At 29.2% G+C, this 21,824-nt stretch overlaps 1 protein-coding gene across 5 annotated transcripts in view; it reads right to left on the bottom strand.

Annotated features, from left to right (window-relative positions):
* The window catches only part of LOC117177849 (helicase domino), a 91,610-nt gene that overhangs the window by 26,062 nt on the left and 43,724 nt on the right, over positions 1–21,824 (bottom strand). For 3 of the 5 annotated variants that reach the window (XM_033368844.1, XM_033368846.1, XM_033368847.1), the window contains exons 14-20: positions 21,313–21,809; positions 18,474–18,554; positions 17,933–18,178; positions 13,930–15,085; positions 9,411–9,525; positions 8,942–9,307; positions 2,278–5,546 (exon numbers count right to left, since the gene is read on the bottom strand). In XM_033368844.1, coding sequence (XP_033224735.1) covers positions 2,721–5,546; positions 8,942–9,307; positions 9,411–9,525; positions 13,930–15,085; positions 17,933–18,178; positions 18,474–18,554; positions 21,313–21,809 — 5,287 coding nt within the window. In that variant the 3' untranslated portion in view covers positions 2,278–2,720. Of the gene's footprint in view, positions 1–2,277; positions 5,547–8,941; positions 9,308–9,410; positions 9,526–13,929; positions 15,086–17,932; positions 18,179–18,473; positions 18,555–21,312; positions 21,810–21,824 lie in introns of those variants that run through there. The other 2 variants (XM_033368848.1, XM_033368845.1) reach the window with 2 other exon arrangements.

Below are 21,824 nucleotides of genomic sequence, written 5' to 3'. Positions count from 1 at the left end.
AAAATTTACTTTTTGTAATTTACAATTTTTTTATGTCAAAAATTGTGATTGCAAGCCAAAAAATAACATTTTTTAAAGTGCTTGGGCTCATTTCAAAAGTCTCCGTAGTATTTTTCTAACATTAAAATAATAAAAAAATTTGTGCAAATTCTACGCTAGGTTCAAACTTGGTGTAAAAAATCGCAAAATTTCAAATTATTGTACTTACTGACTTCAAAAAATCCAGAACAATAATTTATTGATAAAAAATAATAAAACTGATTATAATACGATGGCTAATGATTTTCAAACAAATTTTGTAACTACGTATTTTTGAATTTTTTCAGCAAGGGGGAAAAATTCGAAAATATTTTAAGAAGTTACAAAAATACTATGGAACTTACCTCTAAACTGAGCCCAAGAGCTTTAAACAATGTTTATTATTTCTAGATTTATTTTTTTTTCAAAAACATCGAAATTTGACGTGTTTTGCAATAACTTTTTATAAAATTGACATTATCCCGTTATTTTAGGATTATTAGACGTAGAATTTGATTCTATCACGAAGTTAAAATCGAAAATATTTTCAAGTTTCTCATTTTTTCCCCCAATTTTTTCATTTTTAACAACAATTTAATAAAAAATTACAATTCAATGTTTTTCTGTAATCAATTCTAATTTTTTTTAAACTCAATTCACACAGAATTCAATGTTCTTTCAATAATTTAATCTGGGAAAAACAAAATAAAAATTTTGATTGCAATTTCGTGATTTTCATGGCGATATAATAAAAAAATCAATGGTAAAAAAAGGTGCTTTTCTACTTTTAAAAGAAAGTAAAAGATTGAAAATCAAATGAAAAATGGCTTTTTGATTCTGATAGAATTTTTCGTCTTCTTTCGAAATTGATTGGAAATTAAAAACATAATCAAACTTAAAAACATGTTGTCGGTTTTCCCTGAAAATATTCAAAAACTCTAGCCTTTTTCCCATCTTAATTTCTTCAGAAATTCGTCCTAATTTAAATTCCATTTATTGATTTGTTTATCAATTTAGTTCTATGATTATTATAAGGTTAGAAAAATCAATAAAACAACACAGGTTATATAATCTTTACCTTACGATGAATCTAGAAAAAAGCTGGGATTTTTGAGAAATTAACTTGAAATATTTTCAGAGAAAATTTCGTCAATTTTATACTTTTTTTTTTTTTTAGATTTTGCAATAAAATTTCAGAAGAGAAATTCTACAATACGAAAAAAAATGGGTAAAATATCTTAAATTAAAAAATATTACAAATTTAACAAAAGCACCGATCATTTTTTTTAAATTCGCATTTTGAAACTGTAAAATTCAAATTTCTAAAAAAAAAAAAATGTTCTACAAATCGGTGAGATGTCTCCTATAACCCTTTGAAAATCTTCACATTTTATTGGCAAATGATTTCGTAACTTTGAAATAAATTCCACCTCGTGGAAAGTTGAATTTTTTTCTCACTTTCTAACAGTGATAATAAAATAAAATAAAATATAAAATGATTTGTCATGTGAAAAATTGGATAAGGAACAATGCGAGCCTAGTTCATTCAAAGGCTCGTTCCAGTTAAAAGTTTCTAGCTACAAACGTAGGAACATTCTTTCGATTCCGCGGCTCGTAAATGTGCCTGCTTATATCTTGGCTGTCTCCAAGTTTGGAATGGCAAAGGCAGTGTTTTGGTGCCATTCTGTGAGCAATAATCAGTTCTCACGCATACTTTAATTTAATCAATATAATATAATAATATAATATAATAAAAAGAAAATTCGGCTCTTTTTTAGGCCTCTTCAAGTTGTGCGGTCATGACAGCCTTGCCACACCAAACTGACATGCTAACTTGTATCTCGATAATAATCTCCAAACATAAACAAGCACACCGAGCAAAAGCAACTTTTGACACCAAAACGGAACTGAACCTTTGATTGAACAGACTTGGAAACGCACCGCACCAAGAAATAAGGAAACACATTGTTGTTGTTTTTCTTTTTCTTTTTTTTTTTTTTATATAGCAAGGAATATTTCGTTTATTTCCTTTTCAAGGAATCATTCGATCATACAAAATACAGGCACACAACTTAAATCTTTACTCGGACACATTTCTAAAATCAGCAACGATTTCTCTCTCACAGTAAGAAATAAGATCTTGCCACTTCTCTTAGACTTCTTCGAACAAAAACACACAATTATACCGCATGATCATTATCATCATACTACTTGAAAGCTTGCAACACGAACTGAGAGATACATGGATCCTTGGATTTCTGTGTGTTTTTTTTTTTTTTTTAATATAATAATATAATCTAATATAATACAACAGTCATGAGTCTTTGTTACCAAGTATATAACTTAAACCGTAAACCTATAGTCCGTCATTTACAAAGCGCTAAAAATTGCACGCTTCTTCTTCTTCTTTTTTTTTTATACAGTGCTAAAAAATATTACAAATTGTACCCAGTACAAAAAATGAAACAATGAGCTATTTACAATCGCAATTCATTTATGGTAAAACAAGAAATTCAACTTCGCTGACTCTAACAAACAAAAACCCCCGCCGCCGCAACCACACCATCGTCTCTAAAAATATTTCAAATACAACAACAATCGAGTCATCAAAATAAATTCGTTATCTTTTAATAATAAAGTCATCGTCTCATTAAATTATCATCCAAACTGTTACGACTAATTAATTACCTCGAGATAACCATCTAACTGTTAATTAGCTTTTCGGGAGGAGGAGCTTGAAAACGAAGCGATCTTTTAATAGGTGGAATTTCTTCGTCATCAACAATGTCAACCGTTTGAATTTCACCACGCTTTCCGTCAATCAAAGGTTTCGTTAGGGGAGCCAGTCTAGTTTTCTTCATCAACCTCTTCTTCAGAGACTTCGTCGAGCCTGGAGGCTCTGAATCCGGTTCACTATCTAAATCCACCATTGAAATTCTTCGCTCTAACTTTGTCGACGCCCTCGTGGAAACCGTTGGCGCTTCTAGCCTGTTCAACGAAATTGTTGGAATCGATACTGCAGCTATTTTTCTTGAATCGGATTTACTTGCATCCTCTAATTTATCCTCGGAATGTTCACCATTTTTCGAACTGTCCTCGACATTAACTTTGTTCAATTTCACCTCAAGAACAGGCTGCTGACTAGTCAATTTATTATTTTTCGTGTGCGAATCCAAGGTCAAAATTGCAACAACTTTGGCTGTTCGCTGTGGTCTGTCAGAAGTTTCCGCTTCACCCGATTCCTCATTTCCATTAGAATCCGCCGCCGCCGCCGCCGCTTCCACCTTATCAGAAATGGATTTCCTAGTTGCTCGGATTTTCTGCACTTCAAACTGAACCTCCACTTTTGTCTCAATCCTCGACCTCTTGCCCCTGATTTTATCAGTATCAGGCATCGGCGTATCAGGCCTTTTTCTCACTATCACCGTACTTTCAGTTTGAACTACTGGTTTATTTATTATTATTGGACTAGATTCTCGCTTCTCCAAAACTCTATTTGAAAGCTTCGCCTTCCTCGGACCCAAACTCGGAACTACAAACACATTCTCAGACTTGTCCGATTTTTCGGGCTCAATCGGTAGCGGCTTTTTCCTGGGTCTTCCAACCTTTGGAACGTGAGGCGGATTTATAATTGCCATTGGCATTGGCGTGTCCGGTCTTCGTTTTAAATCCGGCTTTTGTAAAACTGGGACATTTCGCGGCGGTGGAAGTGAAACTGGATCTGGATTAGACCTGGTGGCAATTCGACTTTTTTCCGCTTTCAGACTCTTCGAAGTCTGGGGCTCAGAATCGATCGATTTTCTTGGTCCCGCTTTTGGTTTTTCTTCCTTTGGATCGTTACTCTCGGCAACTTCTACTTTCGCTCTGCGCGTGTATATTCTCGGCATTTCGGGCCTTATTTTAGATTTTTCCGAATCTTTAGACTTTTCCGAGTCCTTAGATTTATCCGAATCTTTAGATTTTGCAGTGTCCTTACTCTCTTCTTTTTCTGCCAGCTCTTGATTTGTTGAATCTTCCTGATCTTTTGAAGATCTCGTAATCGGCTTCGGATCCTCACTTTTCTTTCCCTGGACTTTATCCTTCTGCAAACTTGGACTAGACGACTGACACGAGTTATTATCCTTTTCACTCAAATTAGGTTTCAATTTTTGAGTCGTACAAGCAGAAAGTACAACATGAGGAACCATCTTTTTCGTCGCATTCTTAACACTCTCTTGTATTTTCTGCTTCAATCTCAAGAAATCATTCTGCTCTTCACCAGACTTGCCTTTTGAATTCTCGCCGGATGCTCGGGTAGCGGAACGTTTTGGAAATAGAGACACCTTCCGATTCTGAGAGGCATTATTAACATCACAGTTTTCCGTGTCCTCGTCATTACTATTCGCTGCTGCTGCTGCAGTCTTGACAAAATTCGATGCTTTGTTCGCGGCTCGCGTCACATGAACAGGGGATGAAATATCTTTGGAGTCAGTGACAGGAATATTATTCGTTGCAGTTTTCACTTTCGTCTCACTTTTCTCATTCTCCTTCTCTACACCTTCTGCCTCTTGTTTCTCGTCGTCAGCCACGTCACGACAATTGTCAGCTTCTTTCGATTCTAAAGACTCATCATCATTATGACAGGAACCATTCACTTGTGGCAGATTGTTAACTTTCTTGATAATCGTCTCCTTCGAGACACAATTAATTTTCGCCGTCTCCAACTTCTCCAGCGTTAATTTCGGAGAAAGAAGATGATCGGGATCGCTCTTTTTATTCAGATTCGAATCCGACAAGTTTGCAATTTTATTAAAATTCGGTGGTAAAGGCATGGTGAAACCATCGTCAGATTTCGATCCGTCAAATCGCTTTTTCGAGTACAAACCTCGTGGTTTGTTTTTCACGCCCGGCAAAATTGGACTAACGTCCAAGGTCCAGAGGTTGATTTTCACATTTCCCCGGGACCTTGTCCGCGGACTATTCAAATCAAGTTTATTTCTCTGATTCGGTTTATTCGAGCGATGACCCTTTCGCTTGTGAAATCCTCCGCCCTCCGACTCATCTTGACTGTCCACCTCTCCCTCGTCTTCGTCGTCGTCGCCCTGACTTTGACTCTCCGTGTGACTCGACTCCTCGCCATGACTGTCCTCCACAAGCTCCTCCTCCTCGTCCTGCGATTCTGATTCCGAGTCTGTCGTGGTATCAGTTTCGCTTTCCGAGGATGCCTGAACTACTTTACGAATGCTCCTACGCGTAGTAGTACCTTTTCTACTCGGTGGGGTTGTTTTCTTATTAAATAGTTTCCTAGAATTAGTAGTACTATTAACCTGATTCTGCGCGTCCTCACGGCCAAAAGTTAGGGGTTTTTCGTCGTCATCCGCCAGCCGCATTCGTCTCTCTTCCTCCTCTCGCAAGGCACGAAGACGATCCAGCTCCCACTCTTTTTTCTGCTGCTCCAATTCACGTTCGGCCGCTGCCAACTGAGCTGCTGAGAAACTGCCTTCCGAGTGTTCCACAAACTTCATGGCGTAACGTTCTATTGGCGTTAGCTGGATATTAAAATAAAACATTACATTTTCTCATTTTCAGCGATTCACAAAGAAAAATGGAAGTCACGTTTAAAACATGGGCCAGGGTTCACCGAGGTTTAGTTTTTGCTAATTGTATTCTTGGTTCTAGAATGCGCATGCCAGAATGATCATTGAGCAAGCTGGCCCGAGAATAAATTTTATCTTGCATCACTGCAAAAGTGCCTGATCACTGAATCACAACCACTGATCGATGATGCTTTTCAAAAAAAAAAGAAAAAAAATTCCCTGAAAATTCCAGGTTTTTTCTAGACATAATTTTTCGAAAGTTTATTATAAATAATCTTCTTTTTTTTCTTCAGTTTCTAGGAATTTAATTAATATTACAAGATATTCTTAAATATTTAGCACTATAGATTATTTAAATAATACTAAGAACATAATTAATCAATTCTTGTATTTTTCTCTTAAAGTAAATGAATTTATACAATAATAATTCAAACCAATTTTTATTTTATCTACTTGAACTTTAAATTCAGTGCATATTTAGGTAAAATAATGTTGGCTCTATAATAAATTCAATTTAAACCGCTCAAAATTTCTAACTTTTCAAGTAGAAAGTTGGATTAATTTAATACCAACAAGAAGATTAAAAAAAATACATTAACTCTCAACCAAAAAGTTGAATTTTTAACTGAAAAAGATCAATTTTCAGACAAACAGCTAAATTTTGAACTAAAAAAGATCATTTTTCAACCAAATATGGAATGGTTAAATCTTCAGTTAAAAAATTATTTTAACTAAAATGATCAATATTTAATTGCAATACTTGAATATTTAGGCAAAACAATGATTTTTTACAACAACAAAAATTCATTTTCAAAAAGTAAGATTAATTTTTTACCAAGGAAGGCGAATTTTTAAATGAATACATGTATTTTTAAATTTGAAACAAGACTAATTTTTAACCAAAAATTTAATTTTCAACCAAAATAATAAATTTCAAACTTAACTGATGAATCTTCACCTGGAATAGATGAATTTTGGGGAAAAAATTTCAATTTTGAACAATTTAATATTATTTTCAACGAAAAAGATCAATTTTTAACTAAAATGCAGAATGTTTATATTTTTTTCTACTGGTCTAAAATCGATATTTCTTTGAATATATATTTATATTTCTAAATTAACTGAAACAATCTTTAATTGGAATGGTTGATTTTTCACCTAAACAAAATAATTTTTTCCAAAGAAGACAAATTCTATAGAAAATACACGCATTTTAAGTTTTAAGTTATAAATTATTGTTTAATCAAAGAGGCGAATTTTCAACTAAAATGATTTAATTTTCAATTGGAATAGTTGAATTTTTCAATAACAAACAAAAATAATAACTTGAAGGAAAAAAAAACGAAACTAATTTTCAAAAAATATTACATTTTCAAACGAAGGGATGAATTATTTAACTAAAATCATGAATCTTCAACTAGAATAGTAGTTGAATTGTAAACTAAAAACATAAATTTTTATCTAAAATTATGGTTATTAATTAGAATCATTAAATTTCAAACAAAAAGATTAACTTTCAAACCAGAAACTTAATTTCTACCAAAAATATGTATTTACCAATAAAAGATTGTTTAAAGCAAGATAATTTTTTAACAAAAGACGACTTTTCAACAAAATACATTGATTTTTAACAAACTAGTTTAATTTTCAAAAAAAAAAAAATACTTAAGAAATTTATTTACAACTAAAATGAATTTTTAACTAGAAATTATAAATCTTTAACTGGAATAGCTCAATTTTAAACCTAAAAAATGAGTTTTCAACGAAAATTATGAATATTTAACTGAAATACTTCAATTTTCACCAAACAAAAAAAATTCAAAACAGAAGATTAATTTTCTACCAAAAAATACTATTTTTCAATAAAAGACATGAATTTTTAATGAAATAGTTCAATATCCAACCATATGCTTGAATTTTTAAAAAATAAAAATCAATTTCTAACTAAAATTAGAATAACTAAATTTCGATTTGAAAACAAAAAATTATTTTCAACCCAACTGCTCGATTTCCAAATAAAATTATAAATTTAAAACCTGCATAGTTAAATTTTTAACTAAAAAACATAATTTTACAACCAAAAATTGAATAGTTACAATTTCAGTTTTAAAAAATTAATAATTTTCACCCACAAAAAAGATAAATTTAAAAAAATAGTTTCATTAAAAAAAAGTTGAATTTTTAACTAAAATGATGAACCCTCAACCAATAAGATTAATTTCTACAAAGATGAATTTTTGACAAAATACATACATCTTTAACCTAAAAGATAAATTGTAAAACAAAAAATGAATAGTTAAATTTTCAGTTGCAAAAATGCTTTAAAAAGTAGTTAGCTTTTCAACTAAAAAACAGAATCTTACAACCAAAAAATGAATAGTTACATTTTCAGTTTAAAAAATAATTTTCAACCAGAAAAAAATAAATAAATAAAATAGTTGCATTTAAAAAAAACTGATAAATTTGATACAAAGACGTATTTTTGACAAAATAAATCAATTTTTAACCTAAACGATAAATTGTCAAACAAAAAATGAATTCATTTTTTCACCTGTAATAGTTGAATTTTTAACCAAAAGAATGAACTTTTAATTAAAATGATGAATCTTGAACTAGAATAATTAAATTTTTCAACGAAAAATTCAACATTAAACCGAGATGATTAATTTCTACGAAATAGACGAATTTTCTACTAAAAAAAAAATGATCATTTTTCAAACAACCAAAATTTGAAGTGTTACATTTCAAGTTAAAAATTTATGTCCATCAAAAGAGATGAATTTTTAACTCAAAACAATGAAATATTCAACTGGAATAGTTACATGTTCAGTTTAAGAAAAAAGTAAAGAAAAAAAATGTTCAGCTAAAGAAAAAACAATTTTTTTTAAATTAGCTGATTTTTCAACCAAATAGATCGCATTTTTGCATTTCCAACAAAAATATTAATTTTCAAACCAGAAGATTAATTTATACCAAGTGAAAATTTTTAACTAAAACAATTTTTTTTTCAAAAAAAAAAAAAAAGCTAATTTTTCAATCAAGGAGATGAATTTCTAGTAAAAATGATAAATTTTAAACAAAAAATTTATTAGTTGATATTTTCAGGAAAAAGAACGAATTTTCAACCAAAAACAGTTCAATACAGTAATTTAAAGCCACTTTTACAAATTCAGAATCGATTCTTACTCAATTTAATATTGCAGTAATAATAAAAAATAAAACACACTCTCGAAAAAAATTCCCCGACATTTTCCAGGTTTTTCAGTTAGAGCAAGACGACAACCTGGTAACCAACTGTGAACCCTGAATTTCTTAAAACTCATATCAATTTTTGAAACCACATATACCTGTGAAACTAAATTTTGAACTTCAATTTCCGCCTTGCTGACTTGCAAGGTATCGTCCTTGTCCGGTTCCTCCAACGGGATGTTTTCGTCAAACTCGGCCAAATCAGCGACGGCTTCCGCCTTTGCAGTCTTCGCCGCCTGAACATCGAGGTCTTCTTCAGCTGCGGCAAGAGCCGATTCCAAAGCACCCATCGCCACCTTCTCCTCGCCAGGCCCAGGTGGTGGCGGCGGTTGCGAAGGAGCCGACGATGAAAGGTCTTTTTGGAGAGCCCTCTCTCGATCCCTACTCTGCTCGAGAACTTCGGCCATTCGAGTTGACGCATCACCCTCAGTTTGATCGACATTGAACAGATCTTGGATTGTCGACTGCAAAAAAGACAAATATTTTTATTATTTAATATAAAAAAAACAAAACAAAAAACAAAAAAAAAACAAGAAATAATAATAAAGTCTCTAGTGGAATAATTACGCTCTTAAAGTATGCAGTCGTAAAGTTTCCACCCTCGATTGCAAGATCACCCAGCAGTCTCTTTTGGTTTGCTTTCTTCAAAATGTTCTCTTCCACCGTTTTCTCACTAACCAGTCTGCGAAACAAAAGGATTAGAAATAAGAATTATATCATTTATATTTTCGTCCAAGTATTTTTACATCAAATTAATTAAACAGGGTAGCCGTTTTAATCGAAGAAAAAAATTCACGGTCATTTCACGCCCCCCCCCCCCCACTCCCGCGCTTTGCAAACATTTTTCACGGTCAATGAAATTAAAAAAAATTAAACTCTATTCTAAACATTTTCCATTTAACCATTGAAATTTTTTTTAATGAAATACAGATAAACTGCCACATTAGAATTTCTCTAAATTATGGAGTTCAAAGATCAGGCAATGTACTTGAAAAATTTTCAAAATTATATTTTTTCAAGTAATTTTAAGCTAGACAAAACAAAATTAATTTTTTTTTAATTAACAATTTTTCAAATTAGAAGTTAAATTATTTTTACTTTAAATAGTTTAAGCATCCTTCAAAAACTTGAAAAATTTATTTTTAAAAATTGAGAAATCTATAAAGTGGTTTTAAATTATTCCAAATTTAAAATCATTGTTGAAATTTTTTCTAAACGTTTAAATATATTTTTTAATGAATTGCATTTTTCCTACAACTTTCAGAAAATCCTGCACATTAAAAAAATTCCTTAAAATTTGAATTTATAAATAACAATAGGAACACTTATTATTTGTGAAAAAAATTAGAGTAATCTTAAGAGACATTAAGAAGTTTTAAAAATATCAAAATTAAATTTAGAACTTGAATTGATTTCAAATTATTTACACGAAGATTGTGACGCGAAAAAATTGGACTATTCGTACCGAAATTTTGGTGCAAAAAATCGAGAAACTTTTTAAGAATTGTGAAAGGCTTAAAAAGAATGAAAACATTTTCTGAAGATTCCTAGGAAAATTGAAAATGATTTTTCATTTTGAAAAATAATTGTAACACAAAATTTAAAAAGATTTTAAGAGATTTCCAAAATGATCAAAACAGAACCTGGAAGATTTTAAGGATTTTTATTTTTTAATTTGCAGGATTTTCCAAAAGTTGTAGGAAAAATTCGGTTAATTTTAAAATATATTTAGAAGTTTTGAAAAAGATGTTAGCACACTTCGTTTGAATTATTTGAAATAGTTTCAAATTTTTTATTAAGTTTGAATCTTTTCAAAACTACGAAATATCTCTTGAAATTACTCCAATTTTGTTTACAAATAATAAGTGTTCAATTAATATTTATACTTCAAAATCTAACAATTTCACTTACATATTTAACATTTTTTAAAGAGAACAATTCAAATTATAACGTTAAAAGTTGAAAAGCTCTTCGAAATTCTACGGATTTAAAGCTTTCTATGTAAAACAATTCAGTCTCAAAGTGTTTACTTTTACATATATTTGTATTTAATTTACTCGTATTAAATGAACTGTGAAATTTTTAATGACTAAGAAAGAAAACTAATAAAAATAATATAATTATTTATTTAATTTGATATAAAAAATAATATAAAGGAAGACCTAAAACTTTGAATTAAAAATATTTTATTGGTGAATCATTAAAATTGTTATTTAAAAATAAAATTATCGGAATATATGATATATTAATGTCAATCTTTACCAAGACTTTCGGATTCAAATAGTTACAATCTGCAAAATTCTCAAATTCGAACAGTTGATTTTAAATTAAATATTACTTAATTCATTATTTCAACAAAATAGTTAAACTTGCAGCCACAGATGAATTTTCTTGCCAAAAAGACTAATTTACCACAAAACAGTTGTATTTTTAAACCAAAAAATATGAATTTTCATCAAAAAAGTTTATTTTAAATTTAAAAGAAAAAGGAATTCTCAACCAAAATTTAAATTTTTTGCAAAAGAGTAAAATTTTTAACCAAGTAGTTGAATTTTCAACGAATAAAAAATTTTAATTTTAAATATATAATTGTTGAATTAAACATAAAATGTCGAAATTTCAACGAAACGGATACATTTTAAATGAAACAACTTCTACCAAGAGATTAATTTTCTTGAATGTTCAACCAAGAATGATTTTTGAACCATGAAAGAAAAAAATACCAACAAAATTATTGAATTTTCAAACCAAAAAGGCAAATTTTCTACAAAACAGTTGAACTTTCAATCAGTAAATATGAATTTTTAACCTGAAAATATGAGATTTCAATCTAAAAAATTAATTTACGCGCAAATAGTAAAATTTCTAACTAAAATCTATTAAATTTCGACAAAAACTGGAACAGTTAAATTTTCTGTTAAAAAAATTAATGTTCTGCCCATAAAAAAAAACTAGTTTAAAAATTTTAAGCCAGTAAAAAATCAAATTTTAACCAATTAATACAACTTTTGACTAAGTATTTGAATGTCCATTAAACAAAAAAATAATTTTCGACAAGGAATGTAATAGTCAAATTTTAAACTAAAACTACCAATTTTAAGCCAAAAATGGAAGACTTCAATTTGCCGTCAAGAAAAATAAGGTTTAGCATAAAAATCTAATTTTCCACAAAATACTTCAATTTTCAGTTAGAAAAATTCATTTTCAACCCATAAAAAAAAACCAATAATTCCTCTTAAACCAATAAAATCAATTTTTCCAGCCCATAAAAAACATTATTCAAAAAAATTATTAAACCTGAAACCAATAAAATCAATTAGTCTATTTTTCAACCCAAAAAAATTAATTTTCAACAAAAAAGGCAATATTTAAATGTTATACTGGAAACTCAATTTTTAACCAAAAATGGAAAACATAAATTCTCACTTAAGAAAAAGAATTTTTAACATAAAAAAAATTCAAGAAGATTGTTCAATTTGCGAACAAAAATGGAAGTTCGAAAATTTAATTTTCAACCCATAAAAAACAATATTCGACAAAATTGTGAAATATTAAACGAATAAAATCAATTTTTAACAAATGAGTACAATTTTGAACCAAGAAAGATTAATTTTCAACGAAAAATGAGATACTTCAATTTTTCAGTGAAGAAAAGTAACTTCCGGCCAATAAAAAAAAAATTTAACAAAAATATTAAATTTGAAAACAATAAAAACAAATTTTAACAAATTAGTCTATTTTTCAACCAAAAAAGATTAATCTTCAACAAAAAAGGCAATATTTAAATTTTATACTGGAAACTCAATTTTTCACAAAAAATGGAAGACATAAATATTCACATAAGAAATTTCGAACATAGAAATAATAATTTTCCACAAATTAGTTCAATTTTCAACCAAAAGTTTGCAATCCATAAAAAGCAATATTCAACAAAATTGTGAAATCTTAAATCAATAAAATCAATTTTTTATAAATTAGTATAACATTCAAATAAAAAAGATTAATTTTCAACGAAAAATGCAATATTTAAATTTTTAACTGGAAACTCAATGTTTAGCTAAAAATGGACAACACAAATATTCACATAAAAAAAGGAATTTCGAACATAAAAATAATAATAATTTTCCACAAAATAGTTCAATTTTCAACCAAAAGATTTCAACCCTTAAAAAACAATATTCAACAAAATTGTGAAATCTTAAATCAATAAAATCAATTTTTTTTAAATTAGCACAACTTTCAACTAGAAAAGATTAATTTTCAACGAAAAATGTTGTACTTAAATTTTATACTGGAAACTCAATTTTTAGCCAAAAATGGAAAACATAAATTCTCATTTAAGAAAAGGAATTTATAACATAAAAAAATTCAAGAAGATAGTTCAATTTGCGAACAAAAATGGAAGTTAAAAAATTTAACTTTCAACCCATGAAAAACAATATTCAACAAAATTGTGAAATATTAAACCAATAAAATCAATTTTTAACAAACAAGTACAATTTGGAACATAAAAATAATAATTTTCCACAAATTAGTTCAATTTTCAACCAAAAGATTTCAACCCTTAAAAAACAATATTCAACAAAATTGTGAAATCTTAAATCAATAAAATCAATTTTTTTTTAATTAGCACAACTTTCAACCAGAAAAGATTAATTTTCAATGAAAAATGTTATACTTAAATTTTAAACTCGAAACTCAATTTTTAGCCAAAAATGGAAAATAATAAATTCTCATTTAAGAAAAGGAATTTATAACATAAACAAACTTTACAAGATCGTTCAATTTGCAAACAAAAATGAAAGTTAAAAAATTTAACTTTCAACCCATGAAAAACAATATTCAACAAAATTGTGACATCTTAAAACAATAAAATCAATTTTTAACAAATTAGTACAACTTTCAACAAAAACCAAAAAAATCCAAGACTCACATTTAATCAATTTAAAAAAGTAATTTAACGACAAAAATCGTTTTTCCCACAAAATAGTTTCATTTCCAACGAAATAGTATAATTTTCAACCAAAAGAGATGAAATCGGAACTCTTCAGTTGATAAAGTACGAAAAAGAAAAATAGAAACTCACCTATAAATATGAACGTCCCTCGTCTGTCCAATTCTGTGACATCTGTCTTGAGCCTGAGCGTCCATCGTCGGATTCCAGTCACTGTCATAAAATATCACCGTGTCGGCTCCCGTCAAATTAACACCCACACCACCCGACCTCGTCGACAAAATAAAGCAGAATATCCTCTTGTCCGCATTGAATCTCTCCATCAGTACCTGCCTCTGATCAATTTTCGTCGCTCCATCCAGTCGTAAGTAAATGTGTCCATGGAAATTAAGAAATGCCTCCAACACGTCCAGCATCCTCGTCATTTGTGTAAAGATCAAAACACGATGACTGCCAGACTTGAGTCGCCTCAAAAGATGATCCATCGACTGCAATTTTCCACAGTCGTATTGAATCAGTCGCGGATCCGGGAATTGTGTCATCATCGATCTCGTCACCGGATGAAGGAGCGACAATTTCGGCGAGAGCTGATACTTCAGTTCCATCTCAAGTCGCTGTTCCGTTCCCAATTTGTGTGGCGGGGGATGCGACACGTGAAATTTGGGCATTGGAGCGCAAACAGCTGGCACACATACGACAAATCTCTCAAAGATTTCCTTCAGTTCTTCAACAATTTGTTCGGTCGATTTGATCGCCTCGGCGAGAGCCTCAGTCCTTGAGAAAAATTGCCTTCTCGTGCGGGCATTCTCTTTGCTAGTGGCACAATGAACCCAGCCAGTGTGCCACGGGCAAGCTGTGCAGGGCTTTCCTAATCTAAGGGCAGTGAAGAGATCTTCTCCGTACAATGGACAAGCAGCGCAGCGCCTCTCATTTACATTTGCCAACATTTTCAATTTACTCTGCCGTCTGCGTCGACGATCCTCCTCCAATTGGGGCATATGGAATTCGGATTTTGGCTCTTCCTTGCTTGGTGGTGGTGCTTTTTCTGCCTCCTTGATGACAGGAGGCGGAGGAGGAGGAGGAGGTTTTGGCACTATGCTTGGACGAATTTGCTGGGTGACTACTTGGCCTTGAGCTGTTGTGACATTGAGTTGTGGAACTCGCATCATGGGTCTTCCACCGGATGTTGTCACGACACCGCCAACCATTTTAGTGACAGCGGCAGTTGTCGAGAGACCCACCAGCGATTTTGAGAGAACGGTTAGGCGTTGACCGCCTTGTGTTACAACTGCAAATAAAATTCGTACAATATTAATGATAAATTGTACTTCATTTCCAGGAATTAGATGCTCTTCATTGAAGAAAGCACATTTTTTTCTATTGTAATTGTATCAAAACTGCCCTTGGACTGAACAGACAATACTAAGCAGTCTTACAATTGCTTGACTTTGATATACCCACAAAATTGAGACTACTTCACAAAAGATTAATAAAGTAACGGAATTGCTCTTGTGGGTTCTACAATTTTAAAATCGCACGGATTTTAATTTAACAATTAATAATTGTAAATTATACCGTTAATTCTTTTTTTTAAACTCTCAATTTTCGTTTTGTCATTTAATCTATTTTTTTTTTTTTTTTTTTTAATAGCAAAATTATTTTCCTATAGTCCATAATTGGAAAGAGACTTTTACGGAAAGAAATAAAATGTTAATTACCTTACAATCCGAAACCTTACTATTTTTTAAAATTATTGTTTCGACTATTTTATCATTGATTTTTTTTTTAATTCGAATGATTTTCAAATTCAAATTAAAAATTGCAAAAGCAACGACTTTTCTAGCCTCTGAAATTATGACTTCAACTAAAATTATTTTTGAGTACTTTTAACTTTTTCAGGGTGGCCATTTTAATCAAAGAAAAAATGAAATTGATCAATTAAAACCGTGTGAGCATGAAAAATTTAATTACAACTAAAATGATGAATTTTCAACTAAAAATTATAAATCATGAATTTTTAATGAAACAGTTCAATGTTCAACTATATGCTTTAATTTAACTAATAAAAATCAATTCCTAACTAAAATTAGAATAATTAAATTTCCAATTTAAAAAAACATAATTTTCAACTAAAAAACATAATTTTACAACCAAAAATTGAATAGTTACACTTTCAGCATGTCATTTTCACATTTTTTTTCAAATCCAACTTATGTCTACATGAAACGCGACATCGAGTTTCAAATTTTGGAAATTAAATGAGGGCCACTAAGAAACCCTTTTTTATAGTTATTGTAAAAATGAAGGATCAGACAAACGTTTCTTAGTGCTTCTCCTTTAATTTCCAATATTTTTAACTCGATATCACGGTTTGTGTTAACGTAAGTTGGGTATGAAAAAAATGTAAACATATTTTTTGAGGTTACGCTCACACGACATTGAAGATAATCAATTGTTTTCAGTTGAATAACTAAAAATGAAATGCAAATTGAAGCACTCAAAGTGGAACTGTTGGATTTTAAAATTGCGAAAATAAAAATTAAACGTTTTTTTATTCAAATTTTCTGTATCGAAACTTTCATTTATAGGCATAAAATATGAATGTATAAAACGAAAAAAGCTTTCAACACTTTTTAATCGAACGATTATAAATTAAATTTATTTAATGTGAATAATGTACCATTTCAAACTTTTATAAATTGTACAGTGTAAGGATTCAGTTTCAAAAATATAATTCCACGATTATCATTTTCAATGCGCTAAAAATTGAAAAATTCATCTATAAATTATTTGTAAATTTTCTAAAATAGTATAAATATAAGTATCTTTGATTAAAATTATTTCAATTTTAAGGTTTTTCAACATAATGATTGTTATCTTGTTATTGATGTATAGAAATAAAAAATTTCACTTTAAAATGAAAATTTTTCAAAATAGAACATTTAAAGTTTAAACTTAAAAAAATCAAGGTTTTCTATTTCAGATAATTGAGCAGTAAAATATTGCAACATATTAACTATTTTTTTTTTTTTATTTCAAATTTCAAACTGAATGGGTTAAAAATTGAATATTTTATAAAATCTATATTTAAATAGAATTTGAAATGTATCAAGAAAAAAAGTTCAATTATAAATCTATTAATTTTAAGTGGTTTTAAAATTGAAATTAGTTCATAAAGTTACAACTGATCGGTTTTCAAATTCTTACAATACAATTAAATTTGTAAATCCTTCAATTTTGAACGGATTCGGAATCGTCTTGTAAAATCAATTACTGTTCAACTTTTTAATACTTAAATAAAACCTCAACTTTAAATACCAATAAATAATATTTACAGTAGAATTGAAAGTTTTTTTTTATCAAAAATGTTCAGTTATAAACGCTTTTAATTTTTAATAGTTCAAGGTGAAAAAATTGTATTTTTAAATTCTAATAGTACAAGTTTTTCAAATTATTCTTCTAGAAACTTTTTAAATTCCTAGTCAAAAAATAAATTCTGTCAGGCCTAAAAAAGTTCCGGGACCAGCAACCATCCTTTATTTTTCAAAATACTTTTAAACTTTTGAAATACGCATTTCTTTCTCAAATACCAAACTCTTTATTTTCAATAAATTTTAAATGAGCTGTTCAATTTTTTTTTTATTTGAAAAATGCACTTTAAATTAAATTGTAGCCTATTTTATCCAATTTAAAAATTTTTTAATACTTTTCAAGACAATTTACTATTTAATTAATGAATAAATTAAAGTAAAGCAATCCATACTGGACCCTTAGGATGAGATAAACACAATTTATCAGATGTTTCGCTCACAATATTGTTGATTAAAATTTCAAAATTGTTATATTCGAAAAACAAAAAAATGGAAATAGAGAAAAATTTGGAAAATATACTTGTAGAAATATGAACTAGAATTGTTTTTCCAGACAGGATACGCATGTCCTATAATTTCCTCTTTCGGACACACGAGTTTTTATGGAAAATTTTGCTATCTCGCTGTTTAAAATAAAACAGTTGCAGGTATGAAATTCCCTGTACTGTGTTCGGCAGCGAGATCAAATGAACTTGATTATTAGCATTTGACTAATTCTCGGCTAGCTATTATATTATAAAATACTTGAAAAATTGTCTACCAACCTGTATTTGCATTCTGCTGATTCGACGTAAAAAGAATGTGTCTGCCAGTTGCAGTTGAAACCAGCTGAGCGAAACCTGCAGGAACTGATATCCTCTGGACGGAATCACCCTGTTTAACAGTAACGGTCTGCGTCAATCTTTGCAGGCCATCTCTGATATTCGTGTTTGCCACGGTTATTTTCTGCGAATTCGTCACCGGCGCAGCTGTACTCGCAGTTGTTTGTGGGCTTGGCGCCACAGGTATCGCTACAAAAAAAAATAAATAAATAATAATAATTTACTTATTTTTAAGTCACAAAACATAAATTCATACCATTTAAAAGTTTTATTTTTTATTCTAGAATTGTATGCTCGGTTCTAGAATGCGCATGAAAGAATGATCAATGAGCAAGCTGGCCCGAGAAAATATGTTCTTGCATCACTGCAAAAGCGACTGATCACTGAATCACAACCACTGATCGATGATGCTTACAAAAACGATTAAATTGCAAAATCGATTCAACAATTGTATTCAAGTTAATTACTTAGGAACTAGAATTACCTTTCACGCTTCCTTGATGTGGAACCAACTGCACAGAATAACCTTGTAATTGCTGTCCGCCCGCAACTCTCAAAGTTACACCTAAAATAATTTTAATTTACACATTATTTTCTAATATTTAATAAAAAAAAAATAGGAATTTTTTTTTAATTAATGTAGGTACCATATAAAATTCAATTTAAAAAAAGGGAAGTTGAATTTTCGGTTGAAAAATAAATAAAATTTCCTCTCAAGCAAGTAGTTCAATTTTCAAGCAAAAAAAAAGATTAATTTTTAAACAAACCAAAAAACCGAATATTCTACAAAGCAATTATTACAGTTTCAACTTTAAAATAAGAATTTTTACAACCAAATTAATTGAATTAAAAAAAAAACATTCAATCAAAACAGATTTTTCGGCTCATAACATTTTTTTAATCAAAATGTTCAATTTTCAAACCAAAAGGATGAATTTTCAACCAGAGATGGATTTTCGCAACAAAAAAAAAGTTATTTTCGACCAAACAATTGAATTTTTATAACCAAATCAGTTAATTTTTTTAATCAAACTTAAATTCTGAATTCAAAAAGATGAATTTTTAACTAAAGTCTCGCACCTCCAATAAAAAAAAATGAATTTTTAAAAAAGTAGTTCAACTTTCACCCAAATAGTCAAATATTCAACAAAAAATGTAAATTCTAAACGTAAATCTTAATACTTATTAATCTTAATTTTCTTAACGTAAATCTTAATAGTTGATATTTTAAGCAATAAATATTTTTATTTTAAATAAAAAAAGTTGAACTTATTTGAAAAAAGAAGAATTTCCAACCAAAATTGATCATTTTTCAATCAAAAAGATTTTTCAGTCCGAATGAAAAAAAATGACAACCAAACTATTTTTTTTCAACCATAAAGATTAGTTTTTCACAAAAATAAAGAATGTTCAACCAAACAATTAAATTATTAACAAACTAGCTCAACTATGAACCAAGTATTTCAATTTTAAACCAAAAAAGATTAATTAGGAACAAAAAACGTATCAATTTATATTTAATTCAAAAACAACAATTTTCAATAAAAAACAATTGAAATCGACTAAGAAAAATTTTTAACAAAATAGTTGGAAGTCATCCAAGTGATGAATTTTCAACATAAGAATTAGTTTTCCACTAAATAATTGTTTACCAAAATGTCAAAATTTTCAGCTAAAAACATGATATTTCTTCATCAAAACAGTCAAATAACCAAATAATAAAAATGTTGTACCAGAAAAGATTAATTTTTAACCAAAAATATATATCTAGATTTTTTTAATCCGAAAAGGAAATTTCTATAAAAAATTTAATATTTAACTGAGAAAAATAATTCTGCTACTTAAAAAAAGATGAATTTTCTCCCCAAAAAGACGAAATTTTTGTTAGAACAATTAAATTTTTAACAAAAAAGTTTATTTTTATTCAATAAAGTGATATTTTGGCGAAATAAGATGAATTTTCGATTTAAAAAGATGCATTAAAAAAACGCATATTGAACCCCAAAAGAAAATTTCTATAAAAAATTTAATTTTCAATTAAGAAAGATACCTCGCTATTAAAAAAGACGAAATTTTTTCAGAAGACAATAAAACTTTTGTCAATAAAGTTTATTTTCTTCCAATGAAGGTGACATTTTGACCAAATAAGATGAATTTTCTATCCAGAAAGATGCATTTGTTAAAAAAAAGGAACTTGAACTAAATAGATGAAATTTTGAAAACAGTATTAAATTTGAGATAAAAGCGAAATTTCTACGTAACAGTTAAAATTTCAAAAAAAAAAAAAGAAAGAAAAGGTTTATTTTCAATGAAACAGTTAATTTTCTACCAAAATAGTTAAAATTTCAACCCAAAAAGAAGAGTTTTTAACTAAGAAGTATGACTTTTTAAAAGAATTATCGAAATGAAAAAAAAAACAACAATAAAAGTGTGACAAAAACAAAAATTAATTTTTTAACAAAAAATATATTTTTACATTTTTAAATCCGAAAAAATTTTTTATTTTGAACCAAGTAGGATGAGTCTTCTATTAAAAAAAAGACAGATTTTCTATCAAATAAATTGAATTTTCTGCCCAAAAAGACGATTTTCTTAAAAGAGACTTAAATTTTTACCATCAAAGTTTATTTTCAACCAATAAATGTGACATTTCAATCAAACAATATGAATTCTCTTTCCAGAAAGATGCACTTATTATGAGGGGAAAAAAATGTATATTGAACTAAATAAATGAATTTTTTTACTAAATTGTTCAATTTCAAGCTAAAAAACGAAATTTCTCCAGAACAGTTAAGATTTCAACAAAAAAGATTATTTTCAACGAAATTGTTTAATTTTCTGCCAAAACAGTTGAATTAGCAACCCAAAAATAAGAATTTTCAACTAAGAAGTATGACTTGTTAACAGAATTATTGAATTAAAACAACAACAAAAAAATGTTTGACAAAAAAAGATTAATTTTTCAACCAAAAATATATTTGTAGATTTTTAAAACCCGACAAAAATTTAATTTTCATCAAAGTAGGATATAACGAGTTTTCTACAACCAAAAAATGTCAAATTTCGTCCAAATCAGATGAATTTTCCATCCAAAAAGATGACTGTAAAAAAATAGTTGATTCTTCATAAAAATAATTAAACGCTCAATCAAATGGTAGAATTTTTCTCACCAAAACTAAAACCAATTTCCGTAGCAAAAATAAGCAAATTTAAATTGTAAAATCAGAGGGAAACCCAGGAATTTTTTGAAAAAGTAGAAAAAGAGGTAAATAATAAAAAAATAATAAATAAATAATAATAATAATAATAAGAAAATTTCATACCAGGTCCAGTTGGCGTTTGGTTGTTGACACCCTTAATCAACGGCGAAGTTCCCACTCGCGGCGAAGACAAAGTCCCCCCAGCGAGATTTCTCGATTTCTGCTGTGGAACATTAGCTTTCGTCTGACTCGACAATCGGACATTGATCTTAATCTTCCCCGAGGGACACCTTGGAGGTGGTTCTGGCGCACTGTCAATCACCTCAATCAATTTTCTTGATGTTTGCAAACGTTTCATTCTGTGCGCGACATAAGCCGTTAGCACCGACTCCATTTTCACCAGGACCAAATTCAACACCGAAATATCAACATGCTTCCAGAGATCGTAGTCGAGAGCACTCGCGGCCAGTGAAGCCGTGACAAATTCGATGCCCTCCATTTGAAAAGGCGAGACCGTCGGACGAATTTCAAAAAGATTCGGATGGTTGCACACTTTTCGCAACTGCATCAAAACATTGATGACGCTCAATAAATTTCCACTCGATAAAGTTTCCTTCGTCCTTTAAGAAAAAAAA

Source organism: Belonocnema kinseyi, chromosome 8, assembly GCF_010883055.1.
Source record: "Belonocnema kinseyi isolate 2016_QV_RU_SX_M_011 chromosome 8, B_treatae_v1, whole genome shotgun sequence".
NCBI classification, from domain to species: Eukaryota; Metazoa; Arthropoda; class Insecta; order Hymenoptera; family Cynipidae; genus Belonocnema; species Belonocnema kinseyi.
This window is presented reverse-complemented; position numbering and strand designations above follow the sequence as displayed.